Source organism: Eretmochelys imbricata, chromosome 3 (assembly GCF_965152235.1).
Source record: "Eretmochelys imbricata isolate rEreImb1 chromosome 3, rEreImb1.hap1, whole genome shotgun sequence".
In the NCBI taxonomy this organism is placed as follows: domain Eukaryota; kingdom Metazoa; phylum Chordata; order Testudines; family Cheloniidae; genus Eretmochelys; species Eretmochelys imbricata.
The window spans coordinates 109,266,322-109,289,413 of NC_135574.1; the positions used below are offsets into that span (position 1 = coordinate 109,266,322).

General features: G+C 42.5%; 1 protein-coding gene and 2 long non-coding RNA genes across 3 annotated transcripts in view; 2 read left to right on the plus strand and 1 right to left on the minus strand.

The window, feature by feature from the left end:
• Window positions 1–255: 255 nt before the first annotated feature.
• SF3B5 (splicing factor 3b subunit 5) lies at window positions 256–1,167 on the minus strand. Its single transcript, XM_077813157.1, has one exon. It carries the CDS (start codon window positions 1,070–1,072, stop codon window positions 812–814), a length of 261 nt encoding a protein of 86 aa, XP_077669283.1. The 5' UTR covers window positions 1,073–1,167; the 3' UTR covers window positions 256–811.
• Window positions 1,168–1,510: 343 nt separating this feature from the next.
• Window positions 1,511–3,021, plus strand: LOC144262847 (uncharacterized). The gene is made up of 2 exons (XR_013345656.1): window positions 1,511–2,094; window positions 2,608–3,021. It is a non-coding gene; the product is annotated as an uncharacterized LOC144262847 (long non-coding RNA).
• Window positions 3,022–3,810: 789 nt separating this feature from the next.
• The window catches only part of LOC144262846 (uncharacterized), a 31,471-nt gene continuing 12,189 nt past the window's right edge, over window positions 3,811–23,092 (plus strand). Inside the window, exons 1-2 of the long non-coding RNA XR_013345655.1 lie at window positions 3,811–3,914; window positions 20,242–20,395. This is a non-coding gene — a long non-coding RNA (uncharacterized LOC144262846). The remainder of the gene's footprint in view (window positions 3,915–20,241; window positions 20,396–23,092) is intronic.

Genomic DNA, 23,092 nt, shown 5'->3' on the forward strand with positions numbered 1-23,092 from the left:
ATTACTATACTGATCTAGAATGCCTTCATCTGTAATTTTCACTTCATGCATCTGAAGAAGTGGGTTTCTTACCCACAAAAGCTTATGCCCAAATAAATCTGTTAGTCTTTAAGGTGCCACCAGACTCCTCACAGTTTTTGTGGATACGGACTAACACAGCTACCCCTCTGATACTTGACACCATGTATAGTTATATAGGTGACTAGTCCCTGGTTTGTCTACCGAGCCATTAGAGGCAGATCACCAGGAACAACATTTGAAATCACTCAACGCATTTTTATTTCACATACAAATAAAAAATCCGTATAGCTAAACAAAGTGTGGCATGGGGTTGCAAACAGTGCTACCCCACAGGAAAGGGCTCGCGGCCGAGTCCCTCGAGTCCCCTCAGGAGTAGCGTGCCCCGCACTGGCTGGTCGCGAAGACACGTGCTTTCCTCGTAGTTAGGCCCCATCTCGGGAAGCGGCGGGTCCAGGTTCCCCCGCCCGGGGTCTGGCACAGTCCCGGCTCCCTTCCGGGCCACGGTCGCTGCTAGAGGCGGGGCGGCGAAGCAATACGTTTGCCGAGCTCACTCGCGGCCGAGAGCGGAAAGAAACAGCAGGGTCCAGCACGGCGAGCCCAGGCTCCCACCCCCGGCGGTGTCGAGACGGCAGCTTCTCGCTCCTCCCGAGAGCCGCCCCCACCCCGAATCCATCCCGGCTTCGCTCCCCTGCGGGCGGGGCGAGTTCTCGGGAAACCGGGTCGGGTCCAAAAGTTTGGGGGGCGGGACGGAGAGGGGGGCTCCCCTGGAAGGGCAGAGGGAGGGGCGGCGCTACGACTCCTCCGGCTTGTCGGCGGGCGGGCCGCAGGGCTGCAGCATCTTCTCCATGAGGTTGAAGCGCACGCGCGCCTTGCTCTCGTTCTCGGCGATGGCGAAGTAGTTGAGCAGGTCGAAGTGGCCCATGTAGGAGCAGTACGAGTCGCGGTGCTGGTTCACCAGCCACTCCCACTTGGTGGTGTCCGCGTGGCCCGTGCCGATGTACTTGGACTGCAGGTGCTCCAGCTGGCTGTGGATGGTGTAACGATCCGTCATGGCGGCGCTGGCACCCGACCGGCTCGACACCGCCGAGCCCCAGACGCTTCCAGACTTCACCCGGCTCAGGCACAAAATGGCGACCGGAAGTGACGTTTGGGAGGAAATGCGTAGTTGTACCCCCGCTCCCGAACCTTTCTTCCCTCAAGCGACACTACGTCGATGAGTCACAAAACCTCGCACTCTGAGGAGAAAAACGAAACTGTGGTTCGTGTCGCCCAGGGGCATGATGGGATCGCGCCCGGCTGAGAAATGAGGTAAATTCACCCGTCTCTGGGGGGCGCATGCGCTGATTGCACTTGCACGGCCCCAATTGCATGCTGGGAGCTGTAGTCCCTGGGCTTGCGAAGAGCGCGCGGGGGCGGGTCGATTCTGTTGCCGGGCGCTAGCTGCGTCTTTCTTTTCACAAACGGCCCGTGGGCGCGAGGCGCGCTGAGCCCCCGGCTCCGCGCTCTTGGGGAGCCTCGTGCAGCGCTCGCTGGCGCTGGGGTCTGAGCCCAGCTCGGGCACGTCGTGGCTGTTAAACGGGCACGGCGGGAGCGGGGCGCTGCCCGCCGGGGCAGGACAGGCCACCCGGCCCTCGCTTCGTTCCTGGGCAGCCCCGAGGCCGGGGCGTGTCTGTAACGGGGGTTTAACTGGGTTCGGCCCAGCCCCCATTGGCCGGCCCAACGGGCTCCCCGCAGCCAGGTGCGCCCAGTGCTTCGGTGCAGCGGGGACTGGGGCAGAGCGCGCCGGCAGCCCCCGGGCGACATTCCCGCCCCGGCTCTGCTCAAAGCGCCTCCGTCCGGAGCCCGGGCGGCGTGCCTGAGCCCTGCCCCCTGGGCCCGCAGAGCTAAGCAGAGTCGCTGCAGCGGGAGTGCTGCCGCTCGCAGAGTGGCATAGCGGCCGAGGGGGACATGGGGAGTGTTTTCCAGGTTGCTTGTGGCGTGCATCGGTCTGCTGCTGTGCACGTGTCTGTCGTCTTACTCGCCTCTTGGGGTTACGAGCAGAGAATGGCGTCGTGCCTCTGAACAGAGGAAATGGTTAGAAAACGGAACACTTTAGAAACGAGGTTTTACTTCCCTCTAGGTGCACCGCAGCCTGGCTATTTGCGGTACAGTTCTGTCTCTTCAGTGTGAGGCTTCCTGGGGTGCTTATTTCTAAAGCAGGAATGAGATTCTGTTTATATAAAGGGTTCAGAGTAGCAGCCAGTGTTAGTCTATTCGCAAAAAGAAAAGGAGTACTTGTGGCACCTTAGAGACTAACCAGTTTATTTGAGTATAAGTCTCTAAGGTGCCACAAGTACTCCTTTTCTTTTTGTTTATATAAAGATAACCTCAGGAGCTGGAATAGGCTGTGGGAGAAAAACCACACCTATTACACAACTGTGTTTAAATAGTTTGCCTGAGAAAAGTAGACAGATGGGTTTTTTGTTTGAGGGGAGGGGATGTTTTTTGGATTTTTTTTTTTTTGAGGACCCATGATTGTGGAATTATATGCAATTCCCAGATATTCTCTAGCCTGGTTTTATAATATGGTGCTTATCTGGTTCCCAGACAGGTGAATTATGTAATAACTGCATTATCAAATCCACATCTCCACTTCAGAAAACTACTTGATGCTTGAGTTTACACCTATGAAGATCAAGGAGAGCTTTGTTATTGACTTGAAAGAGAATTGAGATGTGGTTTGGGTATATGAGATCCTGAATTACTGACATTAATCTTCATATATTTCACAATAATAATTTATTAAAGGTATTGGCCCATACTTGTAACTGTCAGTTGGCTCATATTAGAATTTTCAATTAAAATAATTAACGCTTCAGTAAATGATTTTTATACAAGAAGGATTATGAATATTGAATAATTAAGGGCCTACAGTTTCTCCATACTTGGATTCTCTGAAGTAACTGGTGTTTTTATTTGCAAAAATATGTTGATGTAAACAATAAAAACACTTGGAAATAGTGTTTCTTATTTGCTGAAATTCGTAAAGAGTAAAAACTGTATCATTCCAAGTTGTTAGGAGATGCCCAGTAACCAGAAGAAATCTACACTTGCAGTGACTCTAACTGGCCACTGGGTGTCAGAGTTGTCCTGTACCTGAATACAATAATAATCAGTATGAGTGGTTGCTGCTGCAAAAGTCAGTGGGACTGTTCTCATGTGAGACAACTAGTTCAATGGAGAAAGGTAGACACTGTGATTTTCTACCTCGGGGTTTTACCTGATCTTTTAAGCCTCCCATTGGTCCTGCATGTAACAGGAGAGCCCACACATGCTATGTTAATACAATTCAATCATAGGGACAAATCAATCCAGAAAGAAGGGCATTGTTATATGAGCATTGTTATATTTGACATGCATCTGGAAACATTACAAAACTCACTTTGCTAATTTTCTGACACTTACTAGAAATCACGGCATCCCTCACTATTTTGGTTTGTTGTCCTGCTGATACAGTATCACAGAGATCTCCCTGACAATAAATTGCTTGAGATTTTTCCAGGGACCAGCCTGAACAGAATGGAAATATGTGAGAATAATGTGGGGCTAAGGTAGGAAAGAATTCTCATTCCTGGATGGAAAATACATTGCATGGGAAGAGATTATGCATTTTTCTTATAAGCAGGCCTCTCTGGCTCCTAACAGGATTCTTTGACAATTACTTGCACAGATTCTATCGACTCTGTCATGCTAGGCTAATAAAACCTCTCTCTTGTTAATTCTGTGGGTTTTTTTCCACCAGATGTCCCATGGTGTCATATACATTGTAAAAACCTTATTATATGCACATAATTGGACAAGTACTTTGATGACTTACAACTCATGTAACTGCAGAATGTGCATAAATTGGCACAGTAAGTATCAGCTGGAAGATCTTTTCTTCTTTACTGAACAATCCTATGTAAAGCTTTTTCCACAAACTGGACCTCTCCTTCCCTCTCTCCCCATTTCTCATCCTTGCTATCCAAATTGTGATTCTTTTCCAATAAGTGAATTACTCATAATATATCTTAGCATAAAAACAAGGAAGCCATGGTAAAAAAATTTAAATTATTTCCTAGAAATTTTGCTTTATTTAATGTTTTGAATCTGATTTAATGGTGTAGGGAAAAAAAAACACTTTTCACAGAACAGGATTGTGCCACTGGATCCTAGCCAAAGCTGTACATAGTAAGAAAATGATAAAAACGAGATAAAAGCAACAAAATACCATATCCTACCACTTCAAGGCATATGCTTCAAGTATGTGTCTGGCTTTTTAAGTCAACCTGCAACTAAAATGTTTTATCCTTTTTCTAAATCTAGCATCCACTCCCAAAATTACATTTGCCTGAGGCCCAGGGCAAGCACTATCCAGAACTGGGCCAGTGACATGTTTAAGGTTTGATATTTAGCAATGCATCCCAACTAGCGACAGAAACTTTGTACAGGGGAATGGAGAGATTCCCAGCTTATAACCCTGGAAGGGCCTGAAATATTAGATTTAAAAATTATGAGCTTTTTAAAGGAAATTTGTAGAGAGGTTTAACACATTATTTCAATTTTTAATTCTCCTCTGCAACGTGTATTGCTAGATGTACACTTCTGCCATTATCAAAACTGAAGCATTTTTAAAGTAGTTTTTCTATAACATATGTGGCATGTATATGATGGCATAGTAGGGGATAAAGGACCTGATCCTGCAGGCTGCCTTCCACGGGCCCCTACACCAATGCTGAGCCCCATTGACCTCACTGTGGCTCTACATAGAAGGATCCACTCAGATGGAGCAGTTTACAAGACAGGCTAAAGGTTGTCTGCGATGATCTGGGTAATGAAGTCATAGTTTCACATTAAGAAAAGGAGTACTTGTGGCACCTTAGAGACTAACCAATTTATTTGAGCATGAGCTTTCGTGAGCTACAGCTCACTTCATCGGATGCATACCGTGGAAACTGCAGCAGACTTTATATATACGCAGAGAATATGAAACAATACCTCCTCCCACCCCACTGTCCTACCTGCTGCAGTTTCCACGGTATGCATCCGATGAAGTGAGCTGTAGCTCACGAAAGCTCATGCTCAAATAAATTGGTTAGTCTCTAAGGTGCCACAAGTACTCCTTTTCTTTTTGCGAATACAGACTAACACGGCTGTTACTCTGAAACCTGTCATAGTTTCACATTGTGACTAATATAGTTAGTAATACACTCTCATACTGATGACACCTTTATTCCAGTTCCCAGCATTATGTCATACATATGTAATGGATTATGTAATAATAATAAATACCCTAGATCAATATTTAACACTAGGTTAGTTTAGTTTAATTTAGAAAGTGATTGATAATTTATTCCATAGTATTCAGGAGCATTTAAAGGAAGTTTCACACTAGAGTTTCACTAGCACAGCATCTATGGACAAAAGCTTGAAATAGAGCAATTTAAGAAACATGGGACAAACAGAGAGAGAGCATCTGTTTAAAGAACACATCAAAAGTCTCAGAAAGAGATAACTATCACTTGATATTTGGAGAGGAGCTCTCTATTCCAAAGCCTTTATTTTGAAAATAAAAGCCTCTCTAATGTGCTGAGTTTCTGCTAAAGCTAAAAATAGAGCAGACAGTCTCAGGTGAATTTAAACTGTTTATAATTACTGCAGGATAATTTTTAAAAATTCACAAAGTTATGTTCTTTTTCATGCATTTTGGTAAATAAAATGGATCTTAAAATCAAGAATCAGTAATCAGCAGTTATGTAGGCAGCTGTGCTCTGATTTCTCCTTTCCCTCATCCTTCTCACCTTTCTTCCAGGACCTTTTTATGTCATTCATCCCAGGTAAAGTATCACAGCTAATACAGAGCTGAGGGAGACAACAGTCTGTCCTGAATAAGTGGGCTTGTATGGTAGCATAAACACATTTGAATCACCCTTAACAGAAAACCCCACTTTAACTTTTTATGGTCAGCCTAAGATAGAAGGAGCTGATCAGAACAATGACCAATATTCTGTATCCACTACAATTTTTCTGTGTAGTAGGGCAAGTTAGGACAGAGAAAAAGACAACTCTCATTCTCCCTTCTTTGTCTGACCCTTCAAAACTGCTTAATATAGCAGTCTTCATTTTTATGTTTTTTAAATATGTATTTATGTTTTTAAAGAAACTATTTTAAAATTACTTTCCACAAAGAAGCCTATCTATTTAAAAAACGCTAATATTTATCATTTGAATTAGATACTAGAACAGTGGTGTCATAATCCTTATCTTAACAGAACTCTAACGTTTCTATTATGCACAAGTCTAAAACTCATCTGTAAACACACTGAGTCAATAGATAAGAAATTTGAGAAAGTACAAAAAATACTTTCAGTAGAAGTGCGGAGATGTTGATATCTCTGAATCGCTAACATGACTGACCAAAATGGTTCATTTGATGCTGTCGTAAATGCAGTGTACTAATTTATTTTATGGAGTTTTGATCTGAGGATTACTGACATGACAGACAATAATGGATACACAGAAATCATTGTGGTTGATCATGGCAATAGATATTTAGGAAAGTTTAAACTAAGGATAAGTTGAACAATACAATAGAGCTGATTCATCTTTGTGTTACTGGGTTCTGGGGTATCGATAACAGAAGAGACTGTTAACCAGACCAGTATTTCTCAACTTTCTCAGGTTGGCAATCTCTTATTCAAAAGCAAAAGTGTTCATTACCCCCTTATGTTTTTAGCTTACTTTTATAGTAAATGTATCAATGATAACAATAAGCCTATATAAGTTAATACATACCTACACACACACACACTAACTACATTAAAAGAACATTTTTAAGGTTGAAACGTCAAGCACTCAAAAGTTAGGATATGCCAAAATTCAAGTTGTTTGTGGAACTTTAGTTTGGCCTCCCCTTTGCTTTATGTATCAAGCAGGTTCCTTGTCTATGCTACATGGGCCCCTCCAGGCAACATTTGAGAGCACAGGAGAGACAGTCTCCCTGCTGTCAGTTGAAGTGCCTGAACCCAGACCTGGCACGGCCAGTAGCGGACCAGAGCTGCAATTGCTGGGAAAATCCTGCTCGGTCCCAGGCTGGTTTGAGCAAACAGCATCTTCAGAGATTTCAGTAGCTACAATCTCTGAAGTCTCTACTGAGCATATGTGATCTGCAGTTTTTGCAAAGGCTCTTAAATTGGCCAAGTTTGAGTGAATTATTGTAGGGGACAGCACAAGTCACCTGGCTGCCAAATTTCACTCCCTTGCTCCAAAGCTGGGGGCTCTAGAGCTGTTCAAAGAAAAGGTCACCAGATTTTTTTTACCATTAGTAAAGCAAACGTATTTTTTTCCTAATCTCATTCTCGGAAATGGCTATTCTGTTTTGGCTGAAACTTTCCAAAAATTTCAGCCTGAGGAAGACACCCAGCATAGAAAATTTCATGGTTAAACTATGGCAGAGTTATAAGCAATTGAAAACAGGGTTTTATAATGTGAAGTGTCAGGCAACCTTAATAATAGGCAGTGTGAGCAGCCCTGCCTATAGTTTTTGTGTGCGCTTTGAGAGCTTGTCAGAGAATACCTGACTTTAAAGGTAAGGACGGGCAGGGAGTGGGGTAGTGAGGATTTCTATGCTTTAGATCAGCAGTTCTCAAACTGTGGGTTAGAACCACAAAGTGGATTGCGACTCTGTTTTAATGGGGTCACCAGGGCTGGAGTTAGACTTGCTGGGGTGTGGGGCTGAAGCCCGACCCCACCACCTGGGGCCAAAGCCCAAGTCCAAAGGCTTCAGCCCTGGGTGGCAGGGCTCAGGTTACAGGCCCTCCTGTCTGGGACTGAAGGACTCCGGCTTTGCACTTCCCCCTCCCCCACCCCTCCCTGGGTGGCGGGGCTCGGGCGGGCTCAGGCTTCGATTCCCCCCTCCTGGGCTTCTGTAGTAATTTTTGTTGTCAGAAGGGGGTTGCGGTGCAGTGGTGTTTGAGAACCCCTGCTTTAGATTGTAATAATAATTTCAGTCCTGTTAGGGGTCATGACCCATCGGTTGAGAAACACTGCACTAGACTATATGGTACAGACTACTGTACAAAGTATTGCCAACCCCAAACATTCAAAATTCATCATTCAGACCCTAACAATCGTAAATTGGGTTAAAAATAATGAGATTTAAAACAATTGCGATTCTTTTTGTCTTCTGTATTTTAAGCCATTAGATTTCACTGAATCACATTTGTTTTTCTCCTCTACCATGAGGGCTAGAAACTTACATTTAAAAAAAATACATAAGCTGAGATTCTCATTTATTCAGATGACTCCAAGAGCTCAAGCTTTAAGAAAAACACCAATTATTGTGAGTGTTGGCAACGCTGTCGTAAGATTTATGGGCAGACTGCCTTCTATAGTGCGCATACACTACCAGTAAGGCAGTCAAAAAATCCATGTGAAAAATAGTTTCCTTGCATATTCATGTACAGCAGCTGCTTCATCCACCTTGGTATTTAAGCCATTTTATGGCTTGGGAAAAGCCCCTACAGAACTGATTCATGGTGATTGTAAACTATCATTTTTCTTGTGTGTTCTTTCCCTTTTCCCCAACTTTGTCTGTCTTACTCATTTTGATTGCAACCTCTCAGGGACAAGGACTGGCTCTAATTCTGTTTTGTACAGAGCCTACCACAATGAGGCCCCTAGGCACAACTGCAATAAAAATAATAATGTGGATATTGGTAAAATTTACTTCTGTGCAGAGGGCCAGCACAGGCATCTGTCAACACTACCAAGATACTTTAAATTTTTTAATAGGGAGAAGGAAGTAATGGAAAATTATCACAAGCATCTTCCTAGGTTGTTCTCCAGTGTTCTACTCCAGATAGGGCCTAAACATGTGGTCACTATTCACTAGGGCAGGGATGGGCAAACTATGGCCCGCGGGCTGGATCTGGCCCATCAGAGCTTTGGATCCATCCTGCAGGATTGCCAGCCCCGTGCCACTCCCGGAAGCGGCCGGCACCGCGGACCCTGGGAGCGGGGAGGGGCAGAGGGCTCCGCACACTGTCCTCTCTTGCAGGCACTGCCCCCTGCAACTCCCATTGGCCGGGAACAGGGAACCGTGGCCAATGGGAGCTTTGGGGGAGGTACCCTCAGGCGAGGGCAGTGTGCGGAGCCTTCTGCCCCCCCCCCGGTCCTCTGCCCTGAGCCCCCTGCTGCACCCCTCCTGCACCCCAATCTCTTGCCCTGAGCCCCTTCCAGCACACCGCACCCCCTCCCACACTCCGCACTCCCTCCTGCACCCCACCCCCCGCCCCAGCCCTACATTCATGGCCCTGCATGCAATTTCCCCATCCAGATGTGGCCCTTGGCCAAAAAGTTTGCCCACCCCTGCACTAGGGGCTCAGTATCACAAGATGCTGAGCTCACTGGCCCCAATCGACTACACTCAGCACTTTGCAGGATCAGACTCTAATTGTAAAGAAGGTTGAAATGTTATTTCACAATATGCCGGAAGCAAAATCACTATTGCAAGAACAGAATGATTGCTATTCCAATTGACACTCACACATGATATAACATTGACATTTGAATCCATGTGGCACACTGAAAGGTGTGAAATTATTTCCTGCCTTTTGGGGAGAAAACACAAAGACAAAGAACTTACTTTCAGGCTGGTCTTTACAGACATATGCCACTCACTCTATATAACCAAGGGACAAGCGCACATCAGCAGCAGTAGGCAATGGCTGTATAAAAGTAAATTTAATCCATATATGACATACAGCACAAGCATTGATCAGTCCAATCAAATTCTGTTACAGTTCCTTTCTTTCCATACATAACAATTACAATTATTTTTTGGGCAGGGGGCAGGTGAGGAGGTTACCATTCTCTAAAAAAGTATTTGTCCTGTTCTATGATAGTTAACTTCTCAGTTACATCAGCCACAGTTGTTTCCATACCTTGGCTCCCTTGTACATGCATCACCGTTAAAAGGTTCTCTCTGAATGACTCTTTACTGCAGAATTAATTTATATTGTAAATGGAGAATGGAATCTTGCACAGATTTCTGAGTCATAAACTTACTTACATAATTTAAAATAATAAAACAAGCTAGTCCAGTGACTCAGCTGAATATCACATTCTTTCACACATGCACACACACCTGTAACCTGGAGTGGAGATCAGATTTAATTACAACATGAACCATTGCAGTGACACGTCTACTTCAGATATGCTCTTCTGTCCAAATTTCTGCTAAACAAGGCATGATTTATGGCTTTAGGTACACAGTATGATCATGCAGTGAGGAAAATAGGACTTGTCATACTGGATCAGACCTGTGGTCCTTCTTGTCTGGTTTCCAACAATGACCAGCACTAGATGTTTCAGAGGAAGGTGCAAGAAGCAACCCCATGTTCCCTGTGTCCCTGAACCTCCAACTGCTAGAAGTTGAGACTGGATGACAGGGAATAAATCACTTGAAATTGCCCTGTCCTGTTCATTCCCTCTGAAGCATCTGGCATTGGCCACTGTTGGAGACAGGATACAGGGCTAGATGGACCATTGGTCTGACCTAGTATGGCCATTCTAATGTTCTAAGCCTTGCAATAGGCAGATATGGGATAATCTGGCCCTCAAATTCATCAAATATAGATTGTGATTACTGAACTACCCTAAGCATTTGCTTTTTCAATAAGATTCTGTTACATATTAGCTGAGAAAAAAAAATGAGGAGTCCTTGTGGCACCTTAGAAACTAACAAATTTATTTGGGCATAAGTTTTTGTGGGCTAGAACCCACTTCATCAGATGTAATGTTTCATGGTGACTCTTTGTAGAAAGAAAATGGTAATTGGAAAATGTCTTTAATAAACCCCACCCACCTCTCATTTGCATTTGTTTGCTGCATTTTTGGACTTTCTGAACAGGAGTAGGAATACTAAACTTATATTCCATTAGAAAAGAGTAAATGTAAAAGGGCACAAACAGAATCATGATATGTTCACTCACAAGTAAGATCTAGAGAATGGGATGGAATCTCTGAGTTGGCATAAAGTTTTTAAATGATAGGATGGAAACCGAGAGCCAAATTCTTCCCTAAGATACATGAGGTCAACTTCCATTGATTTTAGTAGGAGTTGGTATGAATAAATTCTGAAAGCAGAATTTAGCTTTTAATTCAGAAGATCTGGAGGGCAAAGGAAAATTAGGGAGAAACTTCTTTGCACTAAGGAAAATTAGTATGTGGAATGCTTCTCCAAACAAAGAAATAATAGCAACTAAAGTATGATTAAAGAGTCATGGAGCCTTACATCTAGCAAAATACTTATGAAGGGTAACCACCAGCCAGGCAATTACACATCACTTCCTTATAATGCAAATGAATAACTTTAATAGTACTTTTCATCCAATGATCTCAAAATGCTTTACAAACATTAGTTCATTAACACTCCCAACCCCTTTGTGAGGCAGGGAAGTATTATTAGTCCTGTTTTATGGAGTAGGAAACTGAGGTAGAGAGTATTTGAGGTAGAGAGCATGACTTGCCCAAAGTGAGTTACTGGCAAGATCAGGCATAGAACCCAGATCGTCTGATTCCCATTCTCCTGCGCTAAGCATCTGACGATCTTCCCCAGTCTAGCCCATCTATTTTCTTGTGAGTTACAAAAGCTAATTACCCAAGCACAGTACATAATGTCCAGATAAGCTTTGCTTATGACTACAAGCAAAAATATGACCACAAAATATAACTGCTTGCTGTTTGTAAATTAGCCCTATGGAAAATTTCATTATCAGTTAAGATTCTGTTTCCTCCTACATTCTCAAGTAGTCATGAAGCTGAACCCACACTGCCACTGACGCATTTCTTATACTTCACACTTTTAAGCATTACAGTGTCTTTGCAACCTAAGCTAGGTCTGCAAAGCCAGTCAAGTGTTTAACCCCAGTAAGTTCTAACACTTCTACAGCAAAATGAGAAACTGTCACTTCCTTGTCAGAACCTCAATTAGTCAGCATCAAGTCCATATGAATACACTTTTAAAGCAGTATCATCAATGTCCCTTGTACACACAACACATATATGTCTTAAAATACCGAAGAGCACGTGTACATTGGTGCTGATGAAGGGTGAAATGCTTTGAGTTGCTTGGGTGAAGATGCTCTTTAGGTGCAAAATATTATTATTATTTATTCTACTAATACTGTATTTGTTTATCTGGTAGTGGTGGGAGTCACTAAGTTTGGCTCCAGATCTGAACTGAAATTTCTTCAAAAATTGGGTGCATCAGGGCTGGGATTTTGGTTTAACTGGTTATGAAATATGGGCGCTAACCACAAAGTTCAGGTATGGTTGTGAACTTCTAAAATGCTCCGTGGGTGGTTGGATCTAGGGTAAGGGAGGCTACTCAGCTACTTACTCCCTCCCCAGAGCAAGTGGGTGGGAGAGAGCAAAGAATGGGCACAGTCGTGGCTTCACCCCTGTTTCCTCTCCCCAATGTGTATACACACTCTCACTGGCTAGAGTAGCTGAGCCATTATGCACTAGGTGCTGGTATAGCCCAGCAGTAAATTACTTTTCATAAAAACATAAGAATAGCCATTTGGGTCAGACCAAAGGTCCATCCAGCCCAGTATCCTGTCTACCGACAGTGGCCAATGCCAGGTACCCCAGAGAGAGTGAACCTAACAGGTAATGATCAAGTGATTTCTCTCCTGCCATCCATCTCCACCTTCTGACAAACAGAGGCTAGGGACACCATTCCTTACCCATCCTGGCTAATTAATGGACTTAACCTCCATGAATTTATCCAGTTCTCTTATCCACTTCTCTTTATAGGACCCTGTTATAGTCCTAGCCTTCACAACCTCCTCAGGCAAGGAGTTCCACAGGTTAACTATGAGCTGAGTGAAGAAGAACTTCCTTTTATTTGTTTTAAACCTGCTGCCCATTAATTTCATTTGGTGCCCCTAGTTCTTTTATTATAGAAACAAGTAAATAACTTTTCCTTATTCACTTTCTCCACACCACTCATGATTTTATATACCTCTATCATATCCCCACTTAGTCTCCTCTTTTTCAAGCTGAAAAGTCCTAGCCTCTTTAATCTCTCCTCATATGAGACCCATTCCAAACCCCTAATCATTTTATTTGCCCTTTTCTGAACCTTTTCTAATGCCAGTATATCTTTTTTGAGATGAGGGGACCACATCTGTACGCAGTATTAAAGATGTGGGTGTACCAGGGATTTACATAAGGGCAATAAAATATTCTCCGTCTTATTCTCTATCCCTTTTTTAATGATTCCTAACATCTCGTTTGCTTTTTTAACTGCTGCTGCACACTGCGTGGATGTCTTCAGAGAACTATCCACGATGACTCCAAGATCTTTCTGCTGATTAGTTGTAGCTAAATTAGCCCCCATCATATTGAATTAGCCCCCATCATATTGAATTTTCCTCAGGAATAAGGTTGAAGCAGTGGAGCAATTGTGATTCAGAGGTGAACCTACCCCACCATGAAAAATATTGCAAAGCTTGCCTCAAAACCTGGTGAATTCCCGGGAATCCTCTATCTGTCTAGAGCAGCGGTGTCCAATAGAAATTCGATGCTAGCCACACTGCTAGCCACACTTGTGGTTTTGAATTTTTCTTATTAGCCACATTAAAAAAAAGTGACATTAAGCCACATTATAAAAAAGCCACATGCATTAGCCACAATTCAATAGGCTATTAGCCAATTGTGGCTAGTGGAAAACATATTGGACACCTCTGGTCTAGAGGCTCCAGCCCCATGGAGGGGCTCTGGAGAAAAGACAATACAGCCTGAGGATAGGCTCCACAGAGCTAGAAGGGAGAAAGTGGGGATTTCCCTTGCGCTGTCCAGTTTCTGTGTCCAGTCTCTGTGTTCCTGATGTCCTCCACAGGGTCTGAATGAGGGGGAAGCCAGTGCTGTCAAGGCAGCTGAACCTCATTCTTTGGTAAAGAAGGAAGATCTGTGTATGAAGGGGTGATCTATGTGTCTGTTGGGTGTCCAAGTATTTTGATGCATTATTTTGAACAGGAGTAAGTATACACTTCGCATCTCTAGCTGAAGATTGAGCATTGTTTACTCATGAAAGTAACATTTAAAGCACTTTTCCATTAACATTTTAGATTAACGCCTGGTCTACACTAGAAAGTTAGGCTGGCATAACTACGTCACTCAGGGGTGTGAAAAATCCACACTCTGAGTGGTGTAGTTAAACTGACCTAAGTCCCCGTGTAGAGAGCACTAGGTCAATGGAAGAATCCTTATGTTGACCTAGCTACCGCCTCTTGGGGAGGTGGATTATCTACACTGACTGGAGAACACCTCCCATCAGTGTAGGTATTGTCTACACTGAAACACTACAGCAACGCTGCTGCAGCAGTGATGCTGTAGTGTTTTTAAGTGTACACAAACCCTAAGAAATCATGTTTTGGGTTTCTACATCCATGAACTGCATTTATCTGCTCCTGAATGCTGTTATAAAAGTGTTTGGAGGCGGAGGTGATGTTTTATGGTGAAGGATTATACATCTGATGACGTGACAAATAATTAAAAATATATAGCACATCCACTCTGACTCTAGGAATGGTGTTCACATGCTAAATTTGAACATAGGATATTGTATTAAAATATTATTTACATAAACTCATACATCTTCTGGAGAGGAACCTATTTCCATAACTGCAAAGAAATAATTGTTAGTTTTTTGTCAGTCCTTACAAGCATTATTCTATAAGGAGGAAAGTTTATTTCGCAAACTTTGTATAGCTTTTTTCCTACCAATGTGTCACAAAACACTTTTATTGTATTCTCTATTTGTTTTGAATTACTCTCCATGACTCCATACGGTTAGTTTAGACTGGATTGCATTTTGTCTTGTGGTGGTTTTGTTTCCTGTGCATTATTTACAATATTGCAGTGCTCACAGGCCTCGACCAAGAAGGGAGGCTCAGTGTGCTAGCCACTGACAGTTCCTGCCCCCAAGAGCTTCCTTTGAGTAAAGGAAAAAAGTAAGAGTAAAAAGATTGTACAAAAATGCTCCCCAGAAACAAAAGTTAAGTCATTTGAATTTTCTGTTGTAGCTCTAATATGTAGCTTTATATTAATTATGTGAAAACCATTGTCTCTAAAAATAGCCTTTTTTCATCATACATATATATTAGACACGTTATCCCTTGCAGGTAAAAATAAAATTCTGATCAACTCTGTGTGGATACTCTTATTCTGGAATAAGTGAGTCCACACATAGAGATAATCAGGAATAACTCCATCTGTAGACAAGCCCATAGACCTTGGCTACACCATGATTTTTTTTTACCTGCAATTCCGAATGGATACAGATCTGTTGGTGGACGGTGTAGTGTAGCCAAGGCTTAGGTCGACTAAGGTATTTTTACCACCCTCCTGACTAATCATACTTTGAACCACCACCTGTGGGATTGCACTCACTAGAAATTACTGGTCCTTGTGTTGATACAGTCATACAGTTGTCCTCCCACTTGCCACCCCACTCATTTTCATTTTTAATGGTGAGCCAGTTCCCTAGCTGCTATAAATCACCATAACTCCACTGACTTCAGTGAAACTTTTAAAGGACATTTATAGCTATTCAGTGCCAGTAATTCTTCACTTTCTGTACTCTGAGTGCTTGACTGTGGCTGAAAAACTATTTGCAGTATCTTTTAAATAGCCACAACTGTCTACAGCTAGGTTTCAAAAAATAAAACACGAGCCCCTATTTTCCTCAGCTCAGGTTCATGACTTGTTTGACAAATATCCCTGCACCTCAATATGTACCATTGATTTTTATTTGTTTCCTTGCTAGAACACAACCCTATCAAATACAAACATAAATATAACATGGTTTCATTAAAAGTGATACATGGAAATCTGCCATGCCATTAATGTGCTATCTACAAATTACCTGTCTGGCTTTCTATTCAGTAACAATAATTAGTCATGGATGGTCTGTGAAATTTATTGCTCTCTGCCCATGTATTCCCAAATTAGTCACCAAGAAAGGCTTTTTTCAGCTTCAGACAGCCTTTTGGCTAACTATGCCTTTTCTTCTCAGATGCAGAATTTGCTACATTATTCTAAGTTAGACTACTGTGAAGTGCTCTTCTTGGGGCTAACCAAGCCACTTGAAAGCTTCAGCTAGTGACCAATGCCTTCAGAATACAGTGGCTATATGATAAGAGAATATTCTGTGCAGTCTTTGCTGGCTGCCAAGCCCCTTCCGAATGAATTGCAAGGTGCCCTTTATGGAAAAGTCCTATAGAATTGAATAAGGATTATAAATAAATATGGTTCTATAGAAATTAAAAACCCATACAATGGGTTTCTGTCTTGGGGTTTGTGGGTTGTTTTTGTTTGTTTATCTATTCAGTAGAAAGGATGTCATTTTCTAGTTATTTATATAGGATGCTCCAAAAAACTACAGAAGGCTAACATTTTCTATTACATTTGTCAGATCATTTCCATAAGTGAATGATTACCATCTTCAAAGCCCTTAAAAGTCTAGGACCCAGCTATCCCATGGTACCTCTCCCTTGTGATCTGCCAGGCAATCTGCCCAATCACTTTCCTAAGGCTGACAACTGAGGGGGTTGGGGCAGGGCATTCTTGATAACAGGAACTTTCCTCTGGAATTCAGTACTGCCAGAATTACACCTAAACCTGAGCCAGGCTGCATTCAGAAACTTGTTTGAGCTGCACCTCTCTATTCAGGCTTTTTGCTATCTTCTAGCTCTGGTATTTCTAGTATTGAGACCACTGGCAAGGTTTTCCCATCTCTACTCTTTAAAGCTGTAGTTTCACAAAGGGTTGTGCTCCTTATGCTTTGAAAGTTTATTGCTTGTAATGTAAGCCGTATTATGTGCATGCAGATATACTGTGATGCTAGTTATGGTAACTTACTTGTATTGTACTATGGTGATAGGTGGTGGATAAATACCTTTGAATAAAAATAAAATTGTTCACTCAAACAAAAGCTTTTCTTTATCACACGTATAAGGATTTTATTCTGCATCCAAAACTAATGGGAACAGTGCAAAAATCCAGTGGTTTATTACTGGCCCACTATGGGAAAATACTTTGAATTTCCATTTACTCAGCTATTAGGTTAGTCAAACATGCTGGCACATGCCGTCTCTTCTGTGTCAACACAAGACACAAAATTAATCCAATCTGGCATTTGATACAATCTTAACTGACTCTGCAGCTATTAAGAACCCATGTATGTGCAATGAACCTAAAAAGCCATGCATGGGTGGCAAGTTGTGGTTCACAAGGAATTCAGAAGTTTGTTTCAAATGCTTTTCAGGCATAATTGAAAAAGAATGCTACATCCATTCCTAGATAAGCAAGAGAAAAGTCTCTAACATTGGAGCATTATGTCTGTAGATCTTTTAACAGTCCATTTTTTTTCAACAGTTTCACTTAGTACAGTGGTCCTCAAACTTTTCAGGATTGTGCCCCCCCACCTCGCTCCGCACCCCCTGTGCCCAGGAGCTGGGCCGCAGCTCCCAGGGGGTGAGGATGCAGCCAGGAGTAAGGGGGCTGCAGCTGGGGGTGGGTCTGGGGCCGGGAATGGAGCTGCGGCCAGAAGCAGAGCCATGGCTGGCAGCTGAGGCCAGGTGTGGAGCCACAGCCTGGCCATGGTTGGGGGCCAAGGTTGGGGGCTGGGCCAGTCACGGAGCTGGGGCTGTGGCTGGGGGAGGGGCTGGAGCAGTGCTGGGGGATGAGTGGGGCTGGGTGGCACTCCCTCTCTGCCCCCGATGGGGGCTGGCCCAGGCCCCACCGCACCTCCCCAACATTTCTCCGTGCCCCCCTGGGGAAGCGTGTCCCACAGTTTGGGGACCACTGGCTTAGTCCTTCCTAATGAAGGACTGCAAAGTACATAGAACACCATTCGCTTGGCCAAATACTGCTCTCATTTATTCCCTTGTAAATCCATGGGTTTCAATTGAATTAATCTGGATTTACACACGTTTTAAAAAATTTGGCTCCTGAGTTCTTTTCAGGAGAATTTATTTCACACTGGAAGGTAAGATTTAAAAAACACAGCAGTTTGGTACATTTGGCAGTCTCTGTCAAAGGCAGAAGACTAGTGCTGAAATAGTGGGTATTGTAGGTTCAGATACAGATCTGTTGGCAGATCAGTGGGGTGAGGACGTTTCTATAGCATCTACTCCACATCATATTCCATCACTCAACTCAGCAGTTAGTTAATGTTTCAGTTCCATGAACACTTAAATTCACCCAGAAAGCTAAAAATAAAAATGTGGAAACTAATTAATCTAATAATATGTGTCCAGGGGCTTGGAGTGCTAATATCTGTGATTATTAATATTGGCTAGATTACATTGAGTCTGATCCTCACATACACTAAGGTGACTTTATGTTGCTCTGGCAGTATAAATGGGCTTACAAATAAGCATAAATGTAGTTTACACTCACTTTGCACTGCAGTGTACTCTCAGAGTGGTGTAAAGGAGTTTGACGTAACTAAGAATTGGGCCTATTATGTAATAGTTGATTGCTAGCAACCTATTATGTTTAAAACTAAAATTTAGCTTGACCCAAAATAAACAAAAACAAACAAAAAAGTATAGCTCCACAACACAGTAATTCACTATTTGAAATAGTTACAGGTGCGAGGGATGGAGTTTGATTTAGCATCTGATGATCCCTGCAAGCTGATCCATGCAAATGGCTATTTATGCCTGGGCAGAATTCCATTAAAGTAGGGCTCTACACAGGCATTGGGACCTGCCCACATAGATTAGCTTGCAGAATTGGAGCCAAGCACATAACTACAGATATGAGTTGGAGAAGATGTTCCTGCCTAGTATCTGTCTTGTCCAATATCCTGTTTCTAACTGCTTCAAAGGTAGGGGCCAGAAAAACCACAATTGAATTATGGAATACTTGCTTGTGAGAGAAGTCTAGAGAAAGAGAAACCTTCATGCTTCTAGGCATAAAGCAACCACGAATATATAGGATTTTGGAAGAAACTTCCCTGTGCATAGGGTATTCTATATTGGGGTTTGTAAACCTTCTATTGGCCACTGTCAGAAACAAAAAGAAAAGGAGTACTTGTGGCACCTTAGAGACTAACCAATTTATTTGAGCATAAGCTTTCGTGAGCCAGAGCTCACTTCATCGGATGCATACTGTGGAAAATACAGCAGATGTTTTTATACACACAGACCATGAAAAAAATGGGTGTTTATCACTACAAAAGGTTTTCTCTCCCCCCACCCCACTCTCCTGCTGGTAATAGCTTGTCTAAAGTGATCACTCTCCTTACCGATCTGATTTGGCATAGCAATTCTTATGTTCCATCCAGTGAAACATTTGAAGAGTACAGTCTATGTCAAGGAGCTGAGGGTGATATTTTTCAACAGACATGGAACAGCAGTGATTTGGGATGTAACTATGGATGTTTCCATTATCCATATAACAACACTTTATATGTTCAAAGCATTAGTAAAAGAACATTAACTCATTAATCCTAACAACCTCTGTCAGATCTTCAGGTGATCATTATTATTTCCATTTTACCAATGGAAAAACTGAAACAAAAGTATAAATTGCCCAAGGCTACACAGTGAGTCAAGTTGCAGAGCCAAGACTGGAATTAGGGATTTCCTCATTCTTTGAGACCACACTGCTCAACATGTGTAACTTTTTAAAAAAAAATCCTAGTATGATCTTGGTATAAGTGATACTCCTTGAAAATGAGTCACATCATTGAACTATCCATTGTGTAAAAATGTTATCTCAAAGGGGAGCCAAGATAATGCTGAATGTATAAATGGTGTAGGTATCAGAATAGGAACAAGCCCCTTTTTCCCAAAAGAGCAGATTCGTCCTCTGCCGTCTCTGTCACCGGTGGACTGGTGCAGATTTCCTCCCCTCTTCCCTTGTGTGGTGTGCAATAAATAAAAGCTGACAAAGAAATAAGGGTTAAATAACAGGTAAGTGTATTAAGGGATAAATTACAGATAAGGGAAGGGATATATGTGAACGAGAAATAACTATATAAAGAACACAAAACCAGTGACACAGCAGCCCTTCCTATGAGCATAAAGCTCAGGCTGAAAATTGAAACCGAACCCACCCTGGCATTCAAGAAAATATAACCCAATTAAGAAACCCTAATTTGTCTCACTGTATTCCCAGCACTTCAGTGGCGGCGGCGAAGTCCAGGACCTCTACTCCATGGATTAATTGGAACCTGTGGAGGAGGAGCGCTGGAGAGTCCCTCGATGACTGTTGGAACTGAAGAAGCGGACCGAGAACCCGCTGGATGTTGGCGTTCCCAGGAGCAGGACAGGTAAGGTGGAATGCGTCTTCTTCTTTCTTCTCACTCCGGGGATGAATGGTATTCTTCGGTGGTGCACTGCTGCCATGAAGACCTGAACCGCGCACACACAGTCGCTGTGATGGACTGCACCACCAGTCTGTGATTACAGTTCTTTTATAGAGTCTGTGGTGGGAAAACATGGTATGATCCTGGGAAAGGAGGGAAACAGTCTGAGGAGGTGTGGCCATGGGATCGCCCAGTGGCAGGAAAAAACAGTTCAATCCAGTTACATCCAGGCCAGGCTGACAGTGCACAGAGGGGTCACGAGATGGAGTCACAAGATGGCAGTTCAGACCCCATCTTGGATTGCTGCAATATCCTTAAAACTGATTACCGGGTCTGATACACACATGTAACTCAATAAATTATAACAGTTTATACCCAACAGATCCCCTCCTTGGGGCCTTTTTACTTAACTAAGTACAAAGGTCCCAAACAACCTTGGTACAATGTAGAATTATAACAAAGGTAAGTATCAACATAACAATGCACATATAAAGATTCACAGATAATACAACAGGCAAGTATCTAACTAAATAACTATACCTAGGTATTAAGAATAGAGATGTCAAAGGGAACTTGCTTAGACCTTTTCTTAACCTTTCTGAGCTTGCACAGATAATCATTTATGTGGTCGTACTAAATGTTTAAAAGAAATTGTGGGATTAAGAGTACCATAATTGGATGGAGCATGATGATCCAAGCAGCATGAGCTTCACTCACATTCGTGGTAAAAATACCTTCCCACCAATGTAGTGGTGTGGTTTCATCCTTTACTTTCTTAAGGATTCATTTGATTTTATCCACCGAATGGTGGACCGTGAGAAGAGTCTTAAGACCTTCTGTTTTTAAGTTGTTGATATAATAGGTGAGCTGTTTATGGTGTAGTAATTTCTTGATAGCCTCTAAGTCAGCTCCAATATGTATAGGCTCTATGTAGTCGTATAGTCGATATTTAGACTGAATGACTTCTGACTCTAGGTCATGCAACGTCACATTTATATCACATCCCCTTAGACTAGATACTTGACACAAACGAATATGTGCAATAAAATTGTTGATTATATGGTGAAACCTATTTACAGTAAACATTGGACACAGACTTCTTACACAGACACAGTGTCTATCTACCTGCACTATGGCTGACTGGTTACCAAGGGAATGGTGGTGCAGCTCGTAATTACATGTTCCTGACAAAGAGTTTAGACACACATGGGACTCCTCCCATATGCCTACAGTGCAAGTATATCTCAACCCTTTCTGCTCAGTACAGGCTTGTACATTAATGGGTTTATACTCTTTCCCCTTAAGATGCACCCATTTATTTTCTTCCACAAAGGCACCATTAGGGATTGGTTGGCAAAAATTCCTAGTGGAACGAGAGGATATTTTCCTCAACAGCTGACCGTAAGGTGAGTACGAGGGCTATAGAGTCTCATTATGGGAATAGTACGTAAAACTAATGAGTCTCCACCATTCATGATGCCTTTTCTCAAATTCATTGGAGTTATTTACAATTATTCTTTTTAACTCCAAAGGCATCTCTTACAATTGATTTTGCCACACTTAAGAATCATTGCTGAGCTTCCATACAGGTAAGTGCCTCAGATAAATTTGGTTGCAGGATGCCAAAAGCTCCCAATACCTGTAGGTGATCTTGTTCCTGAATATCCAACCAATAAGGGAGGATATTTACAATATTGAATTTGGTGGTTCCTAATCCCATCAACTCCGATGATAGTGGCTCCAATAATGTTGACACGTCATGACTCAGATCACCTATTCTTTTGGCAAGGAAGTTTTCATCGATGGTATTAGTTGCCCCAAGTCCAGCTCCTACTCCTCTGAGCACCTTTGCTATCATATCCCTTTTCTTTCTTTGTTGTAAGGAGGATAGCAAGATTCCTTGTAGCCATGCTCTCCATCCCATTAATAAGGGCGTCAGAAAGGGTGCACGCGGAAGATGTAGTGGAATGATAGAGATCTGAATAGGTATTATGATCTTCTTTAGGCCGAACTGAGGTTCAATCATCATAATTCTTGATACATCCTTTTTGAAAACAAAAGGTCCCACGTAACTAATTGGTGGTGGTGGAGCAATGGTCAATTTGAACAAATGTTTTCAGTTAAAACGGGCAAAATACTAGTATTAACCATGAGAATTCCTGTGCAAATGAGGTTGTCGTTTTACTGAGTCATCCAATTTGCAAAACTTAGATGAAACATAATTAGTCAAAGAGAGAGAACATTGATTTCTGCATACTTGACAGGATAGATTCATGATTAAATGTTTGTTGGTATAAGGAGGATACGCATATAATTTAATTGAGGTGGATTGAAGATTATGGTGATGTAAACTAGAAGTAATATTTATAAAGCCTGGTGTTGTGATAGAAGGTGCCCTGATTTTAAAGTTGATACACTTGGATACGTCCCAGTGAACATCCCTATATGTCCTGTGAACAACCTATGAAAGGGAAAGCGTCCAACATCCACGCACATCCATTAGATAGCTTTTTAATATATTTTAGCTGTCCAGTTGGATTTAGCATTGGGTCGTGTGTTCGATTGTCTTGTAGGGTGAATGACACCAGTGAGTTGTTGCCTTTATTCTCCTTTATAACTAAATAACAATACCCTTCCATTATGTAGGAGTAAATGCTGGAT